The 21,554-nt window shown below is 41.1% G+C and overlaps 1 protein-coding gene across 1 annotated transcript; it reads left to right on the top strand.

Annotated features, from left to right (window-relative positions):
- The first annotated feature begins 381 nt into the window (after positions 1–381).
- hip1rb (huntingtin interacting protein 1 related b) lies at positions 382–20,976 on the top strand. The gene is made up of 32 exons (XM_080040552.1): positions 382–669; positions 6,986–7,049; positions 7,792–7,934; positions 8,318–8,374; positions 8,540–8,620; positions 8,739–8,815; positions 9,026–9,087; positions 9,858–9,998; positions 10,214–10,271; positions 10,639–10,714; positions 10,890–11,051; positions 11,154–11,209; positions 11,321–11,393; positions 11,861–12,044; positions 12,141–12,229; positions 12,328–12,444; positions 12,536–12,637; positions 12,863–13,057; positions 13,550–13,697; positions 13,838–13,924; positions 14,023–14,130; positions 14,293–14,429; positions 15,577–15,687; positions 16,297–16,355; positions 16,617–16,647; positions 16,772–16,834; positions 16,991–17,091; positions 17,698–17,803; positions 18,136–18,259; positions 19,181–19,242; positions 19,541–19,765; positions 19,861–20,976. Exons 1-32 carry the CDS (start codon positions 577–579, stop codon positions 19,867–19,869), a joined length of 3,201 nt encoding a protein of 1,066 aa, XP_079896678.1. The 5' UTR covers positions 382–576; the 3' UTR covers positions 19,870–20,976.
- The last annotated feature ends 578 nt before the right edge of the window (positions 20,977–21,554 follow it).

Raw genomic sequence — 21,554 nt, 5'->3', positions numbered from 1 at the left:
CTTGATTGTTGTGAAAGCAAAGAGATGCAATCTCCGGATTAAACGAGCATCACGAGAAAATAAATAATGAAAAAAATAATAATCCTGGTGGATTTTTATTTCATTGAAGTGACGTCACTGCCTACGGCTGAGCGAGACAGGCAAATAAGAAAAAAGAAACCGTGATATAAAAAGAAGAGGAAACCTGATTGTAATCACTCCAGATAGCCTACCTGGAGCCGGAAAATTAAAATAACTCACATACCCTGTGTGGGAGGATGTTGGCGGCAGAAACACACGATGACGATGATGATTTCCTCCACAAAGGGGGAGGATCCGTCCACGTAATGCAACGCAAACACACACTCGCTTGCAATTTGCTCTTCCTCCTTCAGCCGTGGTGCATCAGCAGTAATGGAGCCGCAGCCTGGAGATGCCCCTCAGAGCCCAGCGTCTCGATAGAAGAATGAATCTCTGATATTCGCCCTAACCTGGACTTGTCTATTTTTACATTGATTAATTTTGGAAAGAGGGTGTAGGCCTAGATTCATTGTCTTTTTTTTGTGTTGCTGTAACCGTCATTGTCAAAACTAGAAGATGCACAGCATGAGACAGGTGCCAACTCGGGTGAAAACCAGGAGGAACGAAGTCAGTCTGGGAGCGGAGAGGGAGCATTTTGACAAGCAGCAGGTAAATTAAGACAGCGTGATCAATGTGGGATGAGAAACCGGCGCTTTATTCAGGCTGGCTGTGGTCTTGCAAGGCGTGCGTGCGTGCGTGCGTGTGTGTGTGTGTGCGTGTGTGCGTGTGTGCGTGTGTGTGTGTGTGTGTGTGTGTGTGTGTGTAGGATATCCTACAGCCTGTGTGTGGTGGTCACAGTGTAGGCTACCGCATAGGCCACATCTCCAATTAACAAGTTGACTTTAGAATCAATTGAGTGTGTGTGAATTTTATTTCTTGAAGGTGACATTATGATATATATATATATATGTCATGAGGCCATACATACCTTGTGTGTTTTTTTTAAATCCGTGTAGGCTATTTTATCATTATCTTGAACTTTTATCTTAAGAATTTTTTTAAAATTAGCCAAATTAGGACAAGCAGCATGTGTATGTCACAACCTCGTTTCAGATACATGAGCTCTCTCAGTAACCTGCATCTTCTGAAGTGGTCAGTAATGAGAGATTTGACCTTTTCTTTTGAAGCATAACAGTCCACATAGTGTCTGGAGTGCAGCCACACTATTCATTCCTCACTGAGGTCTCTCTCCATGGGTATCATGCTGATCTCGTCCTTCTTGTTTGGCCACCTTTTCTTTCTCACACACATTACTTTTTCAGAATTTTAACAGTCTGGTTGTTGGGTTTAGCTTGCTGAGCTCAGGAACCAGGAATAAGAGATTTAGACTTTGGGATGTGTGTCCCTTGTGAAGTAGCCTACTAAGAAAATCTGACTATTTGAATGTGTGCACTGAAGGAATGAGGTTCATATACTTCTTCAAACAGTCGCTATGTGGTTTCCTCATGACATAATGTTTGAATCTGACATAGCAGCAGTAGGCCATGGAGCTGCTATTTCATGTGAAGCACACGCCCGACCCAGTCATGACTTGGGAAAACATAAGACTCAACAAACTGCTATAGAGCTGCTTGCGAGCTCACTCTCAGGGTAGGCTACACCACTCTGAGTATTTTGTGATCTAAAATGGGCTGAGCTTTTCCTAAAAGTTTGCAGATTCTCCGTCACTTTTTTTAATTGTACTTTTTATTTATTTAAATCTGCCTTTTTTCTTCTACTTAACTTACTTCCTGCTACCCTGTCTGTAGCCCACACTTTGCTTCTTTAATATTGCAACATATTTGTTTATTAGAACAGCAGAAAGTGGAATCAATACCAAGTAGGCAGAGTTTTGATTTCACAACAAGGCATTGTCGTCTTACTGGTTCCATGCTGAGCAGCAAATGTTCAACATGATGTGATTTGTATGTGTGTGAACGACAAGTGTAAAAGTGTTAAAAAATCTCAGCATATTCAGAACGGAGTGGAACAAGTTGGATTGAGTTTTGTTACCAATAGGACAGACTTGAATGTTTAAACCACAGGGGAGCCAAGTCCCCACTGTACAGCTGGATGGATCAACTCCCAACATGCAAATGAAGAGGGCAGTATGAGGAGGAATCCTTACTCCTGATTGGCTGATGTTTTACCATTTTATTGGACGGCTCTACCTGCCTCCAAATTAGCATTCACCACTAAGTTGAATGGATGTAGAGGCTTAACTAGTTAGCTAATTGCGTTAATGTACGATTGTTTTAAGAATGGAAAACTGCAAAGCTAATGTTTAAGTCAGTTGATTTTAATTACAACATGTTATGTTTAAAAGGCAGCTGTGTGTTTTATTTCTCTATCAGTACTGCTGATTCATCCAGCACACTGACCGAAAGTCCTCTTCTTCACTTCACTCTCACTCTGTCCTGTGTTCCCTCCTCTTGACGTTGACCTCGGTACCAAGGTGAAATGTCTCACACAGCGTCCTGTGTGTGTAGTATACTGTTTGCTTTTCATCGTTCCTGTTGCCTGAGAGAGCGCCCATGAGAGAGGGAAGGGGGATGGGAGTACCAGAGGGTAAACACAGCAACTGAGTGGGAGTAGGGAGAGAATTAAAAGCCTTTTGGATGTGATTATCTCACACGTTAGTTTTATTTTTATTTTTATTTATTTTAAGTCTTGTGTTTTCGTAGTGAGATCTTATCTTGGAGTTTGTCAACAAACAAAAAATAAGATTGAAGCCCTTACTTGGCCTTTTAATTGTTTTTGTCAATGTGATTCTACGCTAAGAAATCTGCACTCTGGACTAAATGGACATTAGTAATTGTGTTTTAGAGTCAAGTGTCATGAACAATAAAACCACTCAAGTGGTTTGATTGTGCATTCTTTACAAAACATGTGCTCATGATACCCTTGATATACATGTGTTGTCACTGAAAATACACCAACACTAAAGTCCTAAAAAACAATGCAATATTCTACTCTGTCATAATCATGAACATCGTGCAAATCACGAGATAACTAACGAGCTCTGCAAACTGGCCCCAATAAAAACAATAACAATTTGGCTTGTTATCTGAATGCATCAGTTATAATTGAATTGGACATATTAGTGAAACATAACCTAATAACAGGACTTGACCTCTGTGCAGGCAGCCATTCAATAGTTCCCATTCACTCGGTCTGTTTTAGGTTCATGCATACCCATGCAGCCTTTTGTCCTATGAATGTGAACCGACTTTCATAACAAAAACAAATGTATCTTATTTTGGCTTGGCTTTGTTTTGTTGACATGGGGGTCCAAGGGTCTTCATTGTCATTACATATTCAGGTGTTCAGTGTAATTTTTAATATGATGAACTTGGTGATGGATATGAGAGCTATTAACAATAGTTTGTTAGGATTATTACTTGTGTTGATGTGGGAGAGAGGCTTTGCCAGTTTAATCAGAAAAGGAACAAAGAAGCAAGAGGAGAGGATCAACACAGAGGGAAGCTAGTTAACTACCGAACTATCCCTGTCAGAACATTTCACATGTCAAGAAGAAGAAATTGAAAAGGTTGTGAAAGGGTATTTTGAGGTCAAGCAGTGTTCACTGAAAACAATGCCAAAGATATTCAACCCTTCACTTTGCATTTCTTTTGTTGCTTCCCCGACTGTCTGTCTGCCACTGCTTTCACAGATTTTTAATACGCTGTTGAGATGAAGTGTTCCCTTGTAGCTAACCTCAATTTATAGGTGTGTGCTAAAGTCTGTATGTGACCTTGTGAGCCAGATCCCCAGCAGCAGTCTGTTGAATTAAGCTGATAAGGACTTCGAATAAGTGCCTTTGCCTCGAGGCGTCATGTGCAGTGTGAAGCAGCTCAGGTGTAGTGTTGATACCCTTTACTTTAGTGCCACACCAGGATGTCCAAGCACATGGACACGCTGCTAAAAGGCAGAGATGACAAGGTAAGCAGAGACTGATCTGATGCAGTGTGGGGGGTGCAGACATGTGGAGTGGGTGTATTGCTACGGTTGTGCTATTTGGCGATATACCTTATGGCAGGCCTCTGGGATTAGTCCAGGCTCTCCCTCCCTCTCACTTCCTTCTCCTCTATGCTCGTCGGGGGATTTACTGAGGTTTGAACCAGATGCAGCACTAAACCTGTGGCCACCTAGTCGACTGTCAACAGTGTCGGCATGTCCAGAGCGCTTGGGCTGAACTGCTCTGATACTAAAAAGTTTAGATTTAATCTGATTTTACCTTTTGACCATGGCATTAAGGAGGCAGTATTTGTGTGCGTTAACGTGTGACCTTGTAGTGTGTGAAGTGAGGCTTAGAAGTGACACTCTGTACTTTGTGTTAGTTACAGTTAAAATAAAATAAAAAGCACTTACATTTTCAGACAATTAAAGAAGCTGGAGAAATGTATGAAATAATTTTTATTATTCAGATGAACGGTTGATCCAAAAATAAATCATCATTAGCCATGCAGCTAGTGCCCATTACTTCCATAGTAGCTTTGAGTGAGGGCGTATAAAGGTATGTGAGCTCTTACTAGTGACACGGACATTGGCCTGCAATTCTGTCCCTGCCATCGCTGTCTCTCTGCTCTATGACTGACGGGCAGCCATTCTGGAGTTACTGTGAGAATTTCCCTGCTCAGCGGCCATCTGTCGAGGCCTCAGTGCCAGGCTCTGTGTGCCAGAGTGCGGCCCCCCAACCAACCCAATCTTCTACCCCAGCTGTCTGCCTTCCTCCCCAAACAAACCCCTCATTGTCGCGCGGGCCTCCATGCTAGCTCACTGCACTTGCCCTGTGTAAACGAGGGACTAGCAGTTAATGTGCGTCAGAAGCAGGCTAGCTGGGGAAGGGGGTCTCCAGTCAAGCAGTACACCCCTCTCTTTCCCTCTCTCTCTTTCTCAGGCTGCCACAGTAGCCCCTCTGTGCTTTGTTGTGTGGCCATGTATGTTTTGGTGGGTTTGGTGGCGACTCGGTTTTGTAATGTATTAAAGAGGCTTTTATAGGGTTTTGTGGGATTAGGGTAGCCTGGTCCTACCAGACCATCGTACTTCATTTCATTTGTACAGAAGGTCAGGAATCGCTCAATTGACAAACGTTAACTCACTTGAAGGCAGGTGTCTGTTGAAGTTTAAAACTATTGGATGTGCCCAGTGCCACTCTGGATCTGCCAACCAATAGCATAACGTTTGGTTGTGACGTATGTCATGCGCCAGCTTCTGAGCTACTCCCTCTGTTCACTGATTGGGCCGCCAAATATCTGCCCGGAGAAAACCAAAGAATATACCACAGACCCAGACTGACTACTGAAGGGAAATGAAAATTGAGCGGAAGTAGGTAGGCGGGCGGTGCCAGGCTAGGATTAGGGGCCTCTGCAATTGATATTTGATTGTGTTTCAAACAAAGATTTTACATAGATTTATAAGCCTGTGTTTGGGGCAAGGATCAAAGAACCAGGATCCTGTGCTATCATTTCCTGGTACGTGCATGTTTGACCACATATTATGTTTACACGTTCATGTCTGAGGAGCCTTTTATTGCTGGAAGTTTCACTTGAAAAGACTGATAAAAAGCAATGCTGAGATTGATGATGTTGCTTCTTAGATGCTTAAACTGTATGTTGGATTAGTCTCTTACGTAATACTGTGATGCTGAAGTTGGCTTGCTAGAATCATACAAATTATTATGGGTCTCAACAGATGTGTTTAAAGGACAGGGCACATGTCAAACAAATGTAAATGTGTGTTACATTTTTTCCCTATTTTGGCACAAACAGGCAAGGCTTTGACAAAAACATTGTGGGCAAATGGTGTAATAATCACCAAAGCATTATGGGTTAAAACCATAATGTGTGATTTTCTAAGCTTTCCTCGTTTTGTAAACGGGACCTGGCTGTTTCGTCCTGTGAAAGAAAACTGTAGGAAATCCTGTTGATTGCAACACCTCAGTGGGAAGCAGGGTTTAGAGTGAAAATGATTCTCTGGCCAAGTACTGATTACTTTTTCGAACACACTTCCTTAATACAAGACGCAGCAGCATGTAATTGTAACTTAAGGCGGGGCACACCACAAAGTTTTAGGCCTGATTTAGCCTTGGGTGGCGTCAGTAGTCTAGCTCTAGCCACATCTTTAATCATTATGTACTATTTATTTTTTGCTAAGTAGATTATTTAAATCGCTCTTGTAGGATCCCAAAAGGCAACGTTGTGGTCAAGGATTGCTTTCCTCAGTCTCTAAGCAATGATTTAACTGACACAGAAAGGGCTCACCAGTGTAACATGGCCAGTCCATGCAGTTTATCATATCGCTTTGTGGCTGCTGCGCCCTGAACCTTAGTCTCATTAATAGGTTAATGTCCATGGGGACACACATCCAATAGTGGTGGGATCCAGACTGTGTTTCTCTGCGTCTCCCTTCCTCCTCCTCTGCTGCAACACTTGTTTTACCTGTTGGACAGGTTGTCACAGAGCAGCTTGCTGTGTATTCTATGCTGCTGGTGACTTTCAGTCACTCATGCTCATTTTGCTTATCATAATTAATATTTTCGATAAGTGTTCTTTGATCTGAGCTCCCTTAAATGATGGGGAAATAAAGCTAAATACCACATACGTTCATGTTGTTGTATCACACAGAAATGGCATGGAAGGTAGGTCGGGAGTTTAAGGTATTGAAAAACAAGTGTTGATGCATATCTTCATCAAGAAGTTGTAGTGATCTAGTACCCTCACATGATCAGTCAAATGCCTATCTGTACAACACAGTGCCGAGCCATTGTTTCCCTGATTCATTCCTGTCATAGCAGGCGTTTTTCTATTATCTTTTTATCTTGTCTTTATTTACCTTCTCATGACTTATGAAGATAAGTCATGAGACCTATGTTTAGGTGAGTGGAGAAGCAAGCCAGATCTAAGATTAATTCCCTCCCTGCCTCTCATCTGCTCTCTTCTCCTAGCTGAGCAGCATCAGCAAGGCCATCAACTCATCTGAGTCGCCTGTGAAGGAGAAACATGCACGACGTATCCTTTAAAAAATATTGAAATCCCATTTCCAGCCTAATGTGTGTTTTTCTGCTCTGTTTGTTTGAGATAATGCCTTCAAATCAGTTTGGCAATGTATTTAAGGCATCCATTAACTATTAGTGTCTGTGTTTTTGGACTAAAGTAGACATTTAATTATTGTTAACCTTCATAGAGAGATCTGTGTCTGCTTAGTAAACATTAATTGTTAAGTAATCATGTAACCATACAGTCTATGCATGAGACAGCCTTTTTGGAGAATGTTTATTCTGTAATTTGACACCTTTCCCAATTTACCAGAATAATGGGATCGAACTACAGGAGGCTCAATTCAGAAGTAAAACAATAATGTATGCTGCAATTCTGTGATGGTGTTTGTTTGGTATTATATTGTTAATGGTAACATTGCGTACCTATACACTTTAAAATAATAACTTTTCCAAAAGGGGTAATGTCAAAGAAATGCGGAAATAGAAAGGAAGACAACTTGTACATTAAAGGTGGAGTCAGTTATTCTGGAAAACACTTGTGAACAGGTCGTGATTGATATTCACTGATTTTGATAGTGATTTTGACAACAATGTTCTCCAGAATGGCTGACTCTACCTTTTTTTTACTGGCAATTTTATTAAATATGTGTTTATCATGAAATGGGAACTTAGCTGTCATTTAATTGTGACATTGCAAAGGCAAAATAGGCAGCGGCCCCGTGTTATTTTGTGCTTCCTTAACAACACCACAGGAATCATCTTGGGGACTCACAGGGAGAAGGGAGCCTACACCTTCTGGTCCTACGCACTGGGCTTCCCTCTTCACAGCAGCTCCATCCTCAGCTGGAAGTTTTGCCACGTACTGCACAAAGTCCTGCGGGATGGACACCGCAATGTAAGGCACTAAGCACCATTCTCTTGACCGTCTTTTTCTATCTGTGACCTCACCCCGGGATGTTAAGAGCGGCATTGTTGTCTTAAAAGAGTAGACAGTTGCAGCATCATGAAGTCCACATTCTTATTTCTAAATCTTGGCTTTTTTCTTGTTCTATTATGTCTGGCACTATCTAAACAAGTAATTTATTTCTGTAAAAAAAAAAATAATAATAATAATCTATTATAGGAAAAAGAAAAAGGTATTTTTTTTTTAACACTGGAACACTGTGGCTTCAACAAGGCTGATGTGGGCTCAAAACACAGTGAAGGGGAGGTTTTTAGGATTTGACTCAAATGACTGTGTGTCCCTAGAGTTGCTCATTCAAGCTGTCCACTTTGCAGGTTTTACAAGACTGCATGAGACATCACAGCTCGCTAGTTGAAATTGGGAAACTATGGGTGAGTCTTTACAACTTTTTATTCCATATTTTTAAAAATATGATTTCAGTCATTTCAAAGGAGTGGACCAGCACATATGAATTTGTATTAACAGAACAAAAAGCTTCAACTTTTCTTATTATTATGTTTTGTTTAATCTTGCTAATCTGCTCTTGTGGTTTCCAGGCCAACCTCCATGACAAATATGGACAGCTGGTTGCTCTGTACACCAAGCTGCTTTGCACAAAATTGGAGTTTCATATCAAGGTACGACTTTCCTCTATCCCTATCTATCAAACCTTACACAATAATGGATGATTATTGATGAGGAGTTCACACTGTGAATGGGAATGTGACTAAAACTCCAAAAAATTGACTTCTCCAGCATTCAGACATCCCACCTAACCTGGAGGTCACAGATGAAGTCCTGGAGCGCGCTGCAGGAACAGACATTAATAATGTGTGAGTGTCATTGCCATTTTCTGAAGTAAATGTTTATCCTTCATTTCCGATAGTCATCATTAGACATAATGACAGCTGCTGCCACCCGAATGGGCTATAAAAAAAAAGGACAAGGCCGGATGCTTGTTTAATTTCCTACAGTCACATCATCATTGTTCGTGAGTGGGGCCTCTTTTCTGTCTAACGAAGGTATCAACTTCTCTCCCGCAGGTTCCAGCTCACAGTGGAGGTGTTTGATTACATGGACGCAGAGCTGAGACTGGCCGAGACAGGTGAAATGAAAAAGTCCACCCACCCCATCCCTTATCTTCCAAAAGGAAAAGAAACTTGAGCTACAGTAGAGGGCCACAGCATGCCCACATTATCTATTTATGCACAAAAGCTAAGGGGCATTTTAAAGAAAGAGTTACAGTGAGCAACTCTTGTCTTCACATTGACTGTTGTCCATGTTTTTTTAACAAAGTGACCTCATTTTAATTTGTGTTTTCCTGTTTTGTCTAAAAGATTTTTTTTAACTGATGAGGAAATGCCTGCAATTAGAGGACATTAAGTTGATTTCCAGTGATATGCTCCTGCCTTGCCTGCAGGGCGGAGGCTCAGGATCACATTTCAACACCATAAACAAATTTTGGAGCTGCCCTGTAAAAGACATGTTCTTGTACATGTTCTGCAGACACACTGTCAGTGTCTGCACTGTGTTTTGGAGTCATTGCCACAAAATCTCCTTTGAAATGTTTGCATGTTGAGGAAGGATGTATTGTTGCCACCAGTTTGGTGCTCAAGTAACAAGAGAAACAAATGTAACTCTGCAACAGTGACGGACTCAACGGAAGAGTCTGCACTTCATTCAGACTATACTATCTGCACATAGCCTACATTAGGTTGATTTACAAAATGGGTTAAAGCACAGCCTGTACAGCATTTAAAGGGGGCTGCAGAATGGAAATTTCCCCCTAAAAAGTACACAACTAAAGTGTTTGGTAAGCGACTTCAGTGACACTTAACGTGTTCTATATACTCTTGTCTCAAATCTCTCCACCAGTGATCCGACAGCTCAACACATCCATTGCCATCTCCACTCTTACATCAGGCCAGTGTCGGCTGGCTCCACTCATCCAGGTTATCCAGGACTGTAGTCATCTCTACCACTTCACCGTCAAGCTGCTTTTCAAGCTGCATGCCTGTAAGAACAGTTCTTAGTAAAACATTTAAAAAAATAAAAATAAAACCCATTCAGCATCTTAGCCTATACATTCTGGGGTAAATCTGTTAAATGTTCTATATCCACCAAATAAAGCAAGTAAATTATGATTATAGTACAAGATGTTGCTTTGAGATTATTTATGCGTTTCAAAGCATCGCTCAATGATAAATGACGTACCATGTTGTGATTTACAGGTCTCCCCGCTGACACCCTACTAGGACACCGTGATCGTTTCCATGATCAGTTCCACAGGTAGGTTGTCCTCAACCTCCGGCTATGAGTTAATGAAAATAACTGCATGGAAGGGAGATACATTTTGTTCTTACCCAAAACAAATTGTGTAACATTATTCTTTGTGGTGCACTAACTGATGTAGGTGATCAGTGTAATCTAATCATTTTATGTAATCCTTCTAGTGTCTCTTAGTAGAATGACAGTTTGCGATACCTGCCAACAGTGTCAAATCACACAAAAGCCATCTATAGTAGGTCTAGAAAGTATAACAAAAGTAATATCGCAACGTGAAGCGTAACTTAGACATGAGTCTATATTACACAATCTGCATTTTGTGCATAAATATGAGGTGTGATTGAGTACCTCATTGTCCTTTGTCCAACAGCCTTAAGACTTTCTTCAATAAAACCAGAGACATGCTGTACTTCAAGAGACTGATCCAGATCCCAATGCTGCCTGTTGTAAGTGCAGTGCTGTAGTCACAGCCTCCTTGGATGTCAAAGACTTCACCCTTAACCTAATACTTCTACTTATGGCTACATACAGTATACAGTAAATACAGTATCTCACCTGAACATGATAACATACTGTTACCCGATTGAGCTAATGCCTACCTTTTGCCTTTCTCCTCGTCAGTCCCCTCCTAACTTTCTGCATGCAGCTTCACTGGCCAAGCACGTGAAGCCAGTGGTGGTCATTCCCGATGAGTACGAACCAGAGCAAGATGAAGACGACGACCCCGAGCCACTCATTGAGGTCAGCAATGTCTCAACATCCATTGTACAGGCACAACCACAGGTATGGCAAGTCCCAGATTCCTGCAGGTAGAAAAGTATACTGCATACACTCGTTCATATAAGTACTTTGTTGCTTTTTTTTATTATTTCACCTTTTTCTCAGCAACTGGACATATTTGATCAGACGTTTGGACCTCCCAATGGAGGCTATGATGAAAGGTAAGCTGTGGTGTTTTTCACTATGATTCGTAATGTGACGATCAGACTCATTGGTTCCAGCATGATAACTGTGCCACCAGCAGTCAATGAACGTGTGTTTTCTGTTGGCAGGGATCTCCAGATTGAGAGCCAGAAGCGGGACCTGGAGCTGTTGAGAGCTGAGCTGGAGAGAGTCAAAGCAGAGGTAAGGGCTGTTGGGACTGAATCCCCTGTCTCTCATGTTTCAGCCTTTTTTTGTGTGTGTGTGTGTGTGTGTGTGTGTGCATAGAATGTGTGTGACAGTGGAGGGCATTACTATCTATGTGCATAAGAATTTGGGTCATGAGTTGGGTGGATGCAAATTCTGCGTCTGACTTGTGGAATGTGGCAAGTAGCCTCTGAACGAGACGAGGAGTCCGGTTTAGAGTTTTAACGTCATGGATTCCAGCTTGTGACATTTTTTTTGTTTTTCCCTGTTCAATGTCTTTTTCCATTGTCATACACAGAACATTTGTCCCCGGGGATTTGTAAGAATAAATCTGAAAGAAATACATATTTTGGAATGAACTCCCAAGATTGTTATGTTAAATATTGAACAACCTAGATATGCACTGACACAAGAGATAGGTAGATTATTCCTCAAGTGAATATATTTCTTCTCCCCTCGTCAAGGCTCAGCACTACATCACCCAGCTGAAGTCCCAGATTAACAGTTTGGAGGCAGAACTAGAAGAACAGCGTGCACAGAAGCAACGTGCTCTCGTGGAAAATGAGCAACTGCGCATGGAGCTAGAGGCTACGCGACGCCGAAACGCAGAACACGAGGGCTTGCAGACCACCTTCTTCGAAGCAGAACGTAAAGACCACAAACACACACAACACTCTTTCTCATCTATGGAGGAAATGTGGTCAAATGCATATGATAATGCTGTCGTCTCTCTTCGCTTTACAGAAAGATCGCAGGCCACCGAGCAGCGGTACAATAAACTGAAGGAGAAGCACACAGAGCTGGTGGCCAGCCATGCTGAACTACTTCGGAAGGTAAAGGCAGACTGAAGACCAGTCCAGAGAATGTATTTAAATTAGATGTCAGCACCTGGCTGTGCTTGGTAACACTTTAAACGTTAATGTGCTGACAGAGCGCAGACACCGTGAAGATGCTGTCAGTGACCCAGCAGACGCAGGACGAGGTGGAGAGGACCAAACAGCAGCTGTCGTTTGAGGTTGATCGAATAAAACAGGACTCTGACATGAAGGTTGGTGGTGTGATGTTTTCCTTTTAAAAAAAACAACATCAAGTTAGCAGTGCAGCTCTATATAAATAATGCTGTTTTGTTGTGGCTGTAGCTGGAGGAGCAGAAGTTTATAATGGAGAAACTGAGGAGGGAGCTGGAGGAGAAGATGGCAGAAGTGACGCGCATCAAGGCAACTCTGCAGAGCAGTGAGCAGGTGAGTGTGTACCTGTAAAGTTCAAATGCAGCAAATACCTTTATGTTGTAGCTAATTCAGTGTCATGTAGTATTGAAAGGTGTTGTCGGTTCTGTGTTAGGAGGCTTGAGGCATGTCACACCGGGTGGACACTCTCAGCCATCTGTCTCTTCTGGACTCCCTTTCCGTCTCTCTCTCTCTCACACACACTCCCTCTCTCACACTCCCTCTCTCTCTTTTTGGCAGGTTTCGGAGCAAGCGAGCAGCTCGATGACATCTCTGCAGGCAGAGAAGGAGCGTCTGATGCGTTCAGTGAGTGAGAAGGAGGCGGAGCTGTCGTCTCTGCGGCAGGCTGCGCAGCTGCAGCAGTCATCACTTCAGCAGGAACGAGAGCGGAGCAGCAGGGAGCTGGGAGAGCTGCAGGGCAAACTGCAGGAGAAGGTCAGTCAGGAGAGATGGGCTGAGCACAGCGGTTATGTCTGTCTCCTGCAGAAAAGCATTCAGGCTCATGATTCAAGATTCATTATCACTTTACAATCATGAATTGCAATATAATAATACCATATAAATGTAGTGAATGTCAAAGAAGAGCTTCTAGGTCATATTTTCTTTTTTTTTACGTGTGCATGCTTTGCAATAATATTGAATTTGAGTTAAAAAAGACAACTCAATTTTGAAATGAGAAATAAAGTAGAACATGGGCAGATGAAATGACACGGGGAAAATGTGAAACATTTTTCATGTGATCACTGCCCCTCAATAAGAAAAGGTTAGGGAGTTCTTCCCTAAGGTGACCATTGATGCATAGATTGCATGATATATTGAGTCATTTAATTAACAATCTAGTTTATGTCAATATGATTGGCTTGTCATCAACAAGTTTTAAACCATACGGTAATGTGTGTTCTTTTGAATGTGTATTTGCATGCACAGGCAAGTGCAGAGGAGCATCTGAAGCAGAAGCTTCTGGACGAGCAGTTTGCTTTGCTGCAGGGTGCTGTTGAAGAGGCTGAGAACATCATTGAAGATGCCGTCGCTAAACTGGATGATCCCCTCCACATACGCTGCACCAGCTCTCCAGGTCAGACCCTTACTCTATTATTACTATGCACAACTTAAACTGGACTGATTAAAAGTGGGAGAACTCCAATCGCCCAAGCTAGTCAACCGTATACAGTATATTGTCATATGTTCAATCCTCTGTTTTACCTCTAAACACAGATTATCTCGTTAGTCGGGCAGAGGCCACACTGGGCTCCATAGACAAAGTGAAAAAGGGCCATGCCGATTATCTGAGTAACATGGGGGGTAAGTTTCTCATTCAACACGATCCTGCTGACTTCTTGACTGTTTGTTGCTGGTTCGTTAATGTGGCCTAATGCTCTTGCTCTTGCTCTTGTAACCAGATGCTGCAGGGCTGCTGAGGTCTCTGACCCAGTTCTCCCACTTGGCTGCGGATACAATCATCAATGGCAGCGCCACTGCACACATGGCACCCATTGACCATGCAGACCGTAAGGAATATCTCTGCATTACACCAGTGATACTTGTAGTTATTTTAGTATGTATTACTTAGGCCGTACATTCACATTTAAAGTCATATCTGACTTAGAAAATAATAAAGAATACAGCATTACGGCAGATAGTGGAACAATGCTCTTCTTTATACCCCGCAGGTCTGACGGAAAACTGTAGAGGCTGTGCAACTCAGAGTCTGCAATTCTTCAAGGACCTGAAGTCCAAGAACACCCTCCAGAGGGCAGACCCGGCCTCCATTCGCATAGTCGTTCAAAAGATCCTGCAACTTGGCCAGGTGTGAGACACTTACACAGAATATCAATCTAGTTGTGTTGTGTATATAAAATGGATGTAGCATCCGGGCTGACCTCAGTTATTCCAACTGCATCCAATTCTCCTGGCTTATGCTCGTCGCCATCATGTCAGATTTTTACTCCGCATCACTCCTCTTGCCGAAAAAGGGCATCAATGTGCTGTCGGGGGCGAGGGAGATATGCCCATCTAGCTGACGTATACCTCTGAGGCAAAGTGAGGGCTAAAGGGCGGCTAGCTGTCACTCAAGAGATTGCTCCCCTAATTATTCATACATTTTAACGTCAAAGCATGAAAACTAGCCTGCTAGAAAAAAATTCACCCCCTCAGTGTTGTCATGGATATATGACCTAAACATACAGACTAGAATGGTTTTGTGGACCAGCCCGTACATTTTAATTTCATTTTTTTTTCAGCTAACTTTTATTTATCCTTGAGAGACCAATTGAGGGGTGACCCTCATTTACAATGACGTCGAGTTCAAAACAAATTCAAAGGAAAAACAATACATACAAAATATTCAATGCAAATACATCAAATACACAACAACAGGTGAAGAGAAAAAAAACAATTGAAACACTTACACAGTGGTGAAGAGTGGCAGCAATTAAAATTAAATGGGTGAAAGTACAATATAGCCCAATTAAAACAGTTACAGGTAGAGTTTGGCAGATTTAATATAGTTTGTTTAAATTGGTTAAAGGATATGAAGGTACCAGGTACCACCCCCCCAGTGGCCACTGAAAGGTACTGCAATGTGTGTCACTTCCTCATTGGATGCTGGTAGAAATCGCTGTGGTTATGGCTTGGTATGAACACAAAGAGACCTAGGCAGCAGCATCATACTGTTTTTTAGTTGCATAGGAAACACAATTAACCATATTCTGCATTATGAATGGTGTGAAGTGTGTTCCTATGCAGTGTTTGGATTTGGAAATACCATTTGTGATGTTTTTGTAACTCTATTGATCATTTATGATTTTGTTGGGTGTCATAGGCCTACTTGATGTTGTTCTCCAGTCAAGACTTGGGTTCCATTTTCCCCAGTGATGTTTTGCATTCTTTGTAATAACGTCACTTTTATCTATTCTTTAATCATTATTTATACTCTTTCTTCTTGTTATATTCAGGAGCTGCGGCCGAAAAGCATGGACGTTCGCCAGGACGAGCTTGGGGATCTGGTCGATAAGGAAATGGCTGCAACATCAGCGGCTATTGAAGAGGCCGTCCGCAGGATTGATGTAAGTAGTGTCAATCTAACTTTAAAGGTGATGTAAGCGGAATGGTTCTTTTAGCTAATTCCTATCAGTTACTGCAGTTAGCAGTCCCCTCGCTCGTCCCTACGTCACCACATTAATGCACTGCGGTCTTCAAACAGCGAGTTATCTAGCACCATCTCAGATAAGTAATTGTGATAAAACATGATTAAAAACCATCAAAACAGACATTGGGAAGGATTTTTACCTGCTCCGCCATTGTAGACGCATAAACATTCACCCATCTGTCCTCTGGCGTGCACTGGCAGTGAGACCATGAGTGAGACGGGTGTCGGTTTGTAGCATTCTCTCTTGTGATTGGATATTAATTTCGGGATCCGACAAAAAGTTTATTTGCCGATTACATGCAGAGCAGCTGACTGAGAGATCGGCTTTATGAAACGCGCACATTATGTAAGTGATCACTGTATGAATAAAGAGCGATTTAACACTTATATTAACATAAATAAATCGCTTACTTCACCTTTTAAGATTTACACTGATATCACTTATCTGTAATAAGTCCAGCTGTGATATTGTACAGCATATCGGTTCGGTAACTGATTAATGTCATGTATGGTTCTGTCTTTCTAGGAAATGATGAATCAGGCTCGAAAGGACACAACCGGAGTTAAATTGGAGGTCAATGAAAGGTTTGTTAATTTCTGGAACTTTTATGTATCTCAATTAGTTGAACACCAACTTGTGACAATAGGCACCATCTGGTAAAGTTGAATAAATGTCAGAATGGAGGTGTACACTACCAAAAGGCATCCTCTCTTTATCACCTGCCTACTTTTCTAACCTGTAATTCTTCAGTGAATTAAAGGGGGGTGGTGGGATTCTTCGAAGAACACAACGTCAGTGTGAACATTTTGTTTTAACTCTACTATTCCACTCTTTGTTTTTTACAGAATCCTTAACAGCTGCACAGACCTGATGAAGGTACTATGGATTAACTAATACAGTAAAGTGTTGTGTTTCAAACATAGTCTGCCCTACATATTTCCTGTTCTTTTTAAATTAACATGTGTATTGATGTTTTTTATTTCTTGGTTTTCTTCCATAGGCCATCCGCATGCTGATCATAGCATCCACAGACTTGCAGAAGGAGATTGTCGAGGGTGGAAGGGTGAGTCACACACTCTTTAATTTTTGAATCAGAAATTGGCAGCTTTGTTTCTGTTTCAGTACAACAGCCTTTGTTTCTAAAATCAAACTAGCAGCTTATCTGCTATATGCCAGAAAACCCCCGGAGCTAACAGCTTTTGTGTATTTCTTGTAAAAGGGCGCAGCCACCATTAAGGAGTTCTACGCCAGAAACTCTCGCTGGACTGAGGGACTCATCTCTGCTGCCAAGGCTGTGGGATGGGGAGCCACAGAGATGGTGTAAGTTATGGAGACAAGAATTATAAGCGCTATTACAGATTACAGATATTCCTTTTAAATGTATTTCTTGAAGCATGTTTAAATACCGCCGTCAAACTAATTGTGATTTTTATTGTAAACAAATAGTTCCTACACAATGTGGCTCCTTGGTTAATATTAGAAAGTCGATAAGTTCAGATTGATTTATTTGTCATTGCAAATTGCAAATGTGACATTACAACAAGAAGAGTATTTCAGCTGCCAGAGCTAGTTTTTTCCTGTAACATTGCTAGACATGCCAGGTAACAACTAATGGATTATAAACATCTGTATCCATGGCGTGTTTCAGGGGACCCAGAAATTTGGCATATTTTTAGCTAATTCTGACCCTTTGACATAATGTGTATAGGCAGTGTGTTTGGGGACATTATCCTTGCTGATGGCCCTTGATGGTTTTCTATTTATATTTTAATCGCATGACTCAAAACGGATCTAATGACGTGTAGATATTTATTGATGCTTTGTACAGCACCCTAGATGACACGGCCATAAGCCATCATACAGAATTGTATCCTCTCTAGTTAAATGGATTGACGTGGTTCTGTGTCTTTACCTGCTTCCTCATAGGGAGTCCGCTGATAAGGTGGTGCTGCACACAGGCAAATACGAAGAGTTGATTGTCTGCTCCCATGAAATTGCCGCTAGCACAGCACAGCTGGTTGCTGCCTCCAAGGTAAAAGTCTGTCCAAGGAAAATCAATGATAAAAGCCTTGTAAAGAAAAATGTATTGCCATAGAAATATGCCGATTGCAGAAAAGCGTATATCGCACACAACAATAAACTCCACTTTTCTAATGTGGCAGTTTGTGGTCACGAGTGAGCAAATTAACAAAACTTTTAATTAGCAACCATTTGTTTTGCTAATGTAACACCCTCTTTTGTGTTACTCATCAACACTCTTACTAGTGCATTGACTCTATAATTGCTTTATGTGTATCAGTTTTGGCGCTTTAGTGTATAAACTGCATAATCTGGACTCACTCAAGTGGTCTCATCTGCACTCAGGTTAAGGCAGACCGCCACAGCTTGAAGCTGCCAGTTCTCCAGCAGGCCTCTCGCCTTGTGAACGAGATGGCAGCTAATGTGGTGGCTTCAACACGGACGGGCCAGGAGCACCTGGAGGACAAAGGTATGTGCAATTTGATATGTGCTCCAGATACGAGCCCGACCGATATGGATTTTTGAGTGCTGATGCCGATTATTTTCAGAGAAAAATTACGATAACGATTTCAAATCGGCCAATAACATTTGTAAAAAAATCCCCAAAATATATATTGAAAAATTTACCTTTTTGAACCCTTAAATATATATAAATACTTGTTACTGTCGATATTTGTCCAGGAACTTTTTCTTTATTGAAATATGCATTGTCTAAAAAAAATAAAGTTACAAATATGTCTAAAGTGACATGAGGCATTTTTTAAACTCAGACATTAAGCATTTTATTTAACACCCAACCCTCTGAAACTCACTCCCTCCAAACATCAGCAACTCAGACTCGATAAACTAATTCAAAAGTCAACTCAAAACTCACTTCTTCAGGAAAGCATAATTACACCTGACTCCACTCAAAACCTTATTTTCAATGTTTCTGTATATTTATTTATATATGAATTATTTTCTATATGTATGATGTAAAGTGTCTTTGAATGACTTCCAATAAAGCATTATTTAAATTATATCAATTATTATTAACAGTCAAGAGATGACCAATGTCTCTGTTATTGGTGTCAGGGGGAACTGTCAAGTATGAATTAATCCAATGTATTACAACACACCTGCTGCTACTGTTGTAAATAGGCTATAGCCTTAATGCTATTCATTTAGGCCACCTCCAGGACAGCAATGCATTTCACTCAACAGTGCTTGTTTGAATAAAAAAATAAGAAATAAAAAATCGTCAATCTGCCATTTTTCTGAGATATGTTATAATCGTCCGATTAAAATTGGCCAGCCGATAAATCGGTCGGGCCCTTCTCCAGATCATTGTAAATTCTGTTGCATATCTGATCTATTGACTTTGTTCAATCCTCACACTGTTTGTATGCAGAAACCATGGATTTCTCCGGGATGTCCCTCATTAAATTGAGAAAAGAAGAAATGGAGTCACAGGTAAGTGATGGTCATGATGATACTGTAAGCCTTAGGGGTTATGAAATGTAAATACAAAAGGCTTAACCATATGTGCCTTACCTTATGTTAGATGCTGGAAAAAATCGCTTCCCATATTTCTTAATTATTGAATTGAATAAAACTGTGAGTGACTCTCCGGACATCATCTAACACAGGTCATATTATATTATTGTAGTAGTATTGGGTTCACAAATGTAATTTTTTGCAATGTGTCTTGCTAAAATGAGGAGGAGAAACAGTTTCATCTGTAGTTAACCACATGTTTCACGTCGCTCAGGTGAAGGTGCTGGAATTAGAAAGTCACTTGGAGAACGAGCGTATTCGTCTAGGGGAGCTGAGGAAGAAGCACTATGTGTTGGCCGGAGTTCCTCTGGAGCAGGCTTCTGAGGGGAATGGAACAGCGGTGACCAATCTTGCCCCAGTGTCACCAAATCCATCCAAGCCTGCTCTCATGAAGAAACCTGCGTTGTCCCAGAAACCCAACACGCTACCCAGAAACATGGTAAGGTTGTGAGGTGATAGTGTAAATTAAAAAGTAGGATTGGACATGTTGGTAAATCTTATCTTTTTCTTTCTATGTTTGCCTATATGTTACAGTTTAAGTAATGCCTAAGCAGGAACATGCTCCCATGCCTGGATTGCTGGATTGACCGAGAAAGATCGCCTTTTTGTGAACATACGGTTCATTTGAGTTGCATGCTGACAATCCTTTGCCTCAATCTGCACCTCACTGTTTTCCTGCTTAATTTTCCTTGTTTTTTCTTTGCCAAAATGGTCCTGAAGCCTGATTTTGATCCTTGATGCCTATAAGGGATATGCTGTCTTTACACTTTGTTTTTCCTTCCTTCTTTCTTTTTTTTAAGATGCATATGCATGCCAACCAGGCAGAACCCTTTTTATTTTATTATTTGGCTTCAAGAACAGAAAAGGTTGATTGTATGCTTTTAGCCTGTGTGAAAGTATTTTTTGCATCACACACATTTTAGATAAAGTGTTTTTGCTGCTTTTAGAATTCAAACCTTTGTGGAAATCAAATATGGACAGCATATCTTGTACTTTTATGTCAGTAGTTAGTTTTGATCATGCTGTGGACAACAGTTTTGCACACTTTTTTGACATTTGTTACAGAGCACATCACATTTTCTTAATGTACACTGTTTGCTATTTATGTTGTGGTGGGTGGAAACTGGAGGAAACTGGTGAATCACACGGTGTGCGTCCATGTTGCTGAACATTTTAAACATACCTCTGGCTTTGCCTTCATGATGGACGGACTTACTCTTGGGTGCAAAACAGCTTTCTTTTGCAACAGTACAAGATTGTTTCAGAGGATTTGAAATGTACAGAAGTAATGCATTTAATAGTACCTGCAAAGACATAAACATACATATGAGTATGCAACTCGATAGACTAGATAGATTTAATGCTCACAAATAAATATGGGATGTAGGTGTCCTAAATTATCACTTGCTTCTTTTAGGCTAAATATGCAGGTTTAGGGGAGCTATTCTTACAGGGTCTTAAAATGCATCTTTTTATGTTCTGTCTTTCCTCTTACAAAATGTCTTTATACACTCAGATCTATTAATATATTTTAGTAAAGATAATGGTGGTTTCTCCTTGTAAGATGTGTAAAAGTCAAACAAATGAACAATACATGTTTGATTAAATGTCCAATGTGTTACGTCATCTTGTTTTGAGCATATTAAAGGAATACTTCACCCATACGGAACCGGTGTTCTATCATTCTTTAATCGCTATTATAATATAATGAATGATGTTTTTCTTTCCTCAGTCTTCCCTTGGCCCAGCTGTCCTGTTAATCCTGACCCTACATGTTTACTAGTGTGATGTCACACTAGTAAAATGTAGGGTTAGACAGTGAGACCATAAAACACTCTTTCTTTTTTCTCAGGCTAGGATAAACCGATTTCAAAAATGTTGGCACATTTATACTGCATAGGATCTCAGAGTTCAATACACCTTCATATTCCCACCGGTGAAGTAGGCCTGATCTTTAAGCTTTTTTTAAAGGTCCAGTGTGTAATATGACATCAAGAAAGTTATAGAAATTCTAAAATGCAACGCTCCCTGGGTAACCCCACCCCTTTCGAATAATAACAGAAGCTACAATGGCCTTCAAGGACAAGAACAATTCTAAATTTTAAACAATGCACCTGATGACATTCCAACCATGACACTTCCAAAATGGCGGCGCCCATGCCTTGGTCCATGGTATGGAGAAATACGGAGATAAAATAGACCCTTTCTAAGGGGGAAAAAAATTTCTA

The sequence above is a fragment of the Ammodytes marinus genome, assembly GCF_949987685.1.
Source record: "Ammodytes marinus genome assembly, chromosome: 2".
Lineage (NCBI taxonomy): Eukaryota > Metazoa > Chordata > Actinopteri > Uranoscopiformes > Ammodytidae > Ammodytes > Ammodytes marinus.
Note: the sequence above shows the minus strand (reverse complement) of the source record. Positions and strands in the feature narration are given on the sequence as shown.

Coding starts and splice junctions, on each gene's coding strand:
- hip1rb (XM_080040552.1), top strand. CDS start 577: ATGCACAGCATGAGACAGGTGCCAACTCGGGTGAAAACCAGGAGGAAC. Junction 10,272..10,638: donor TTCCATGATCAGTTCCACAG/GTAGGTTGTCCT, acceptor TTTGTCCAACAG/CCTTAAGACTTTCTTCAATA. Junction 16,648..16,771: donor GCTGCACAGACCTGATGAAG/GTACTATGGATT, acceptor TTTCTTCCATAG/GCCATCCGCATGCTGATCAT.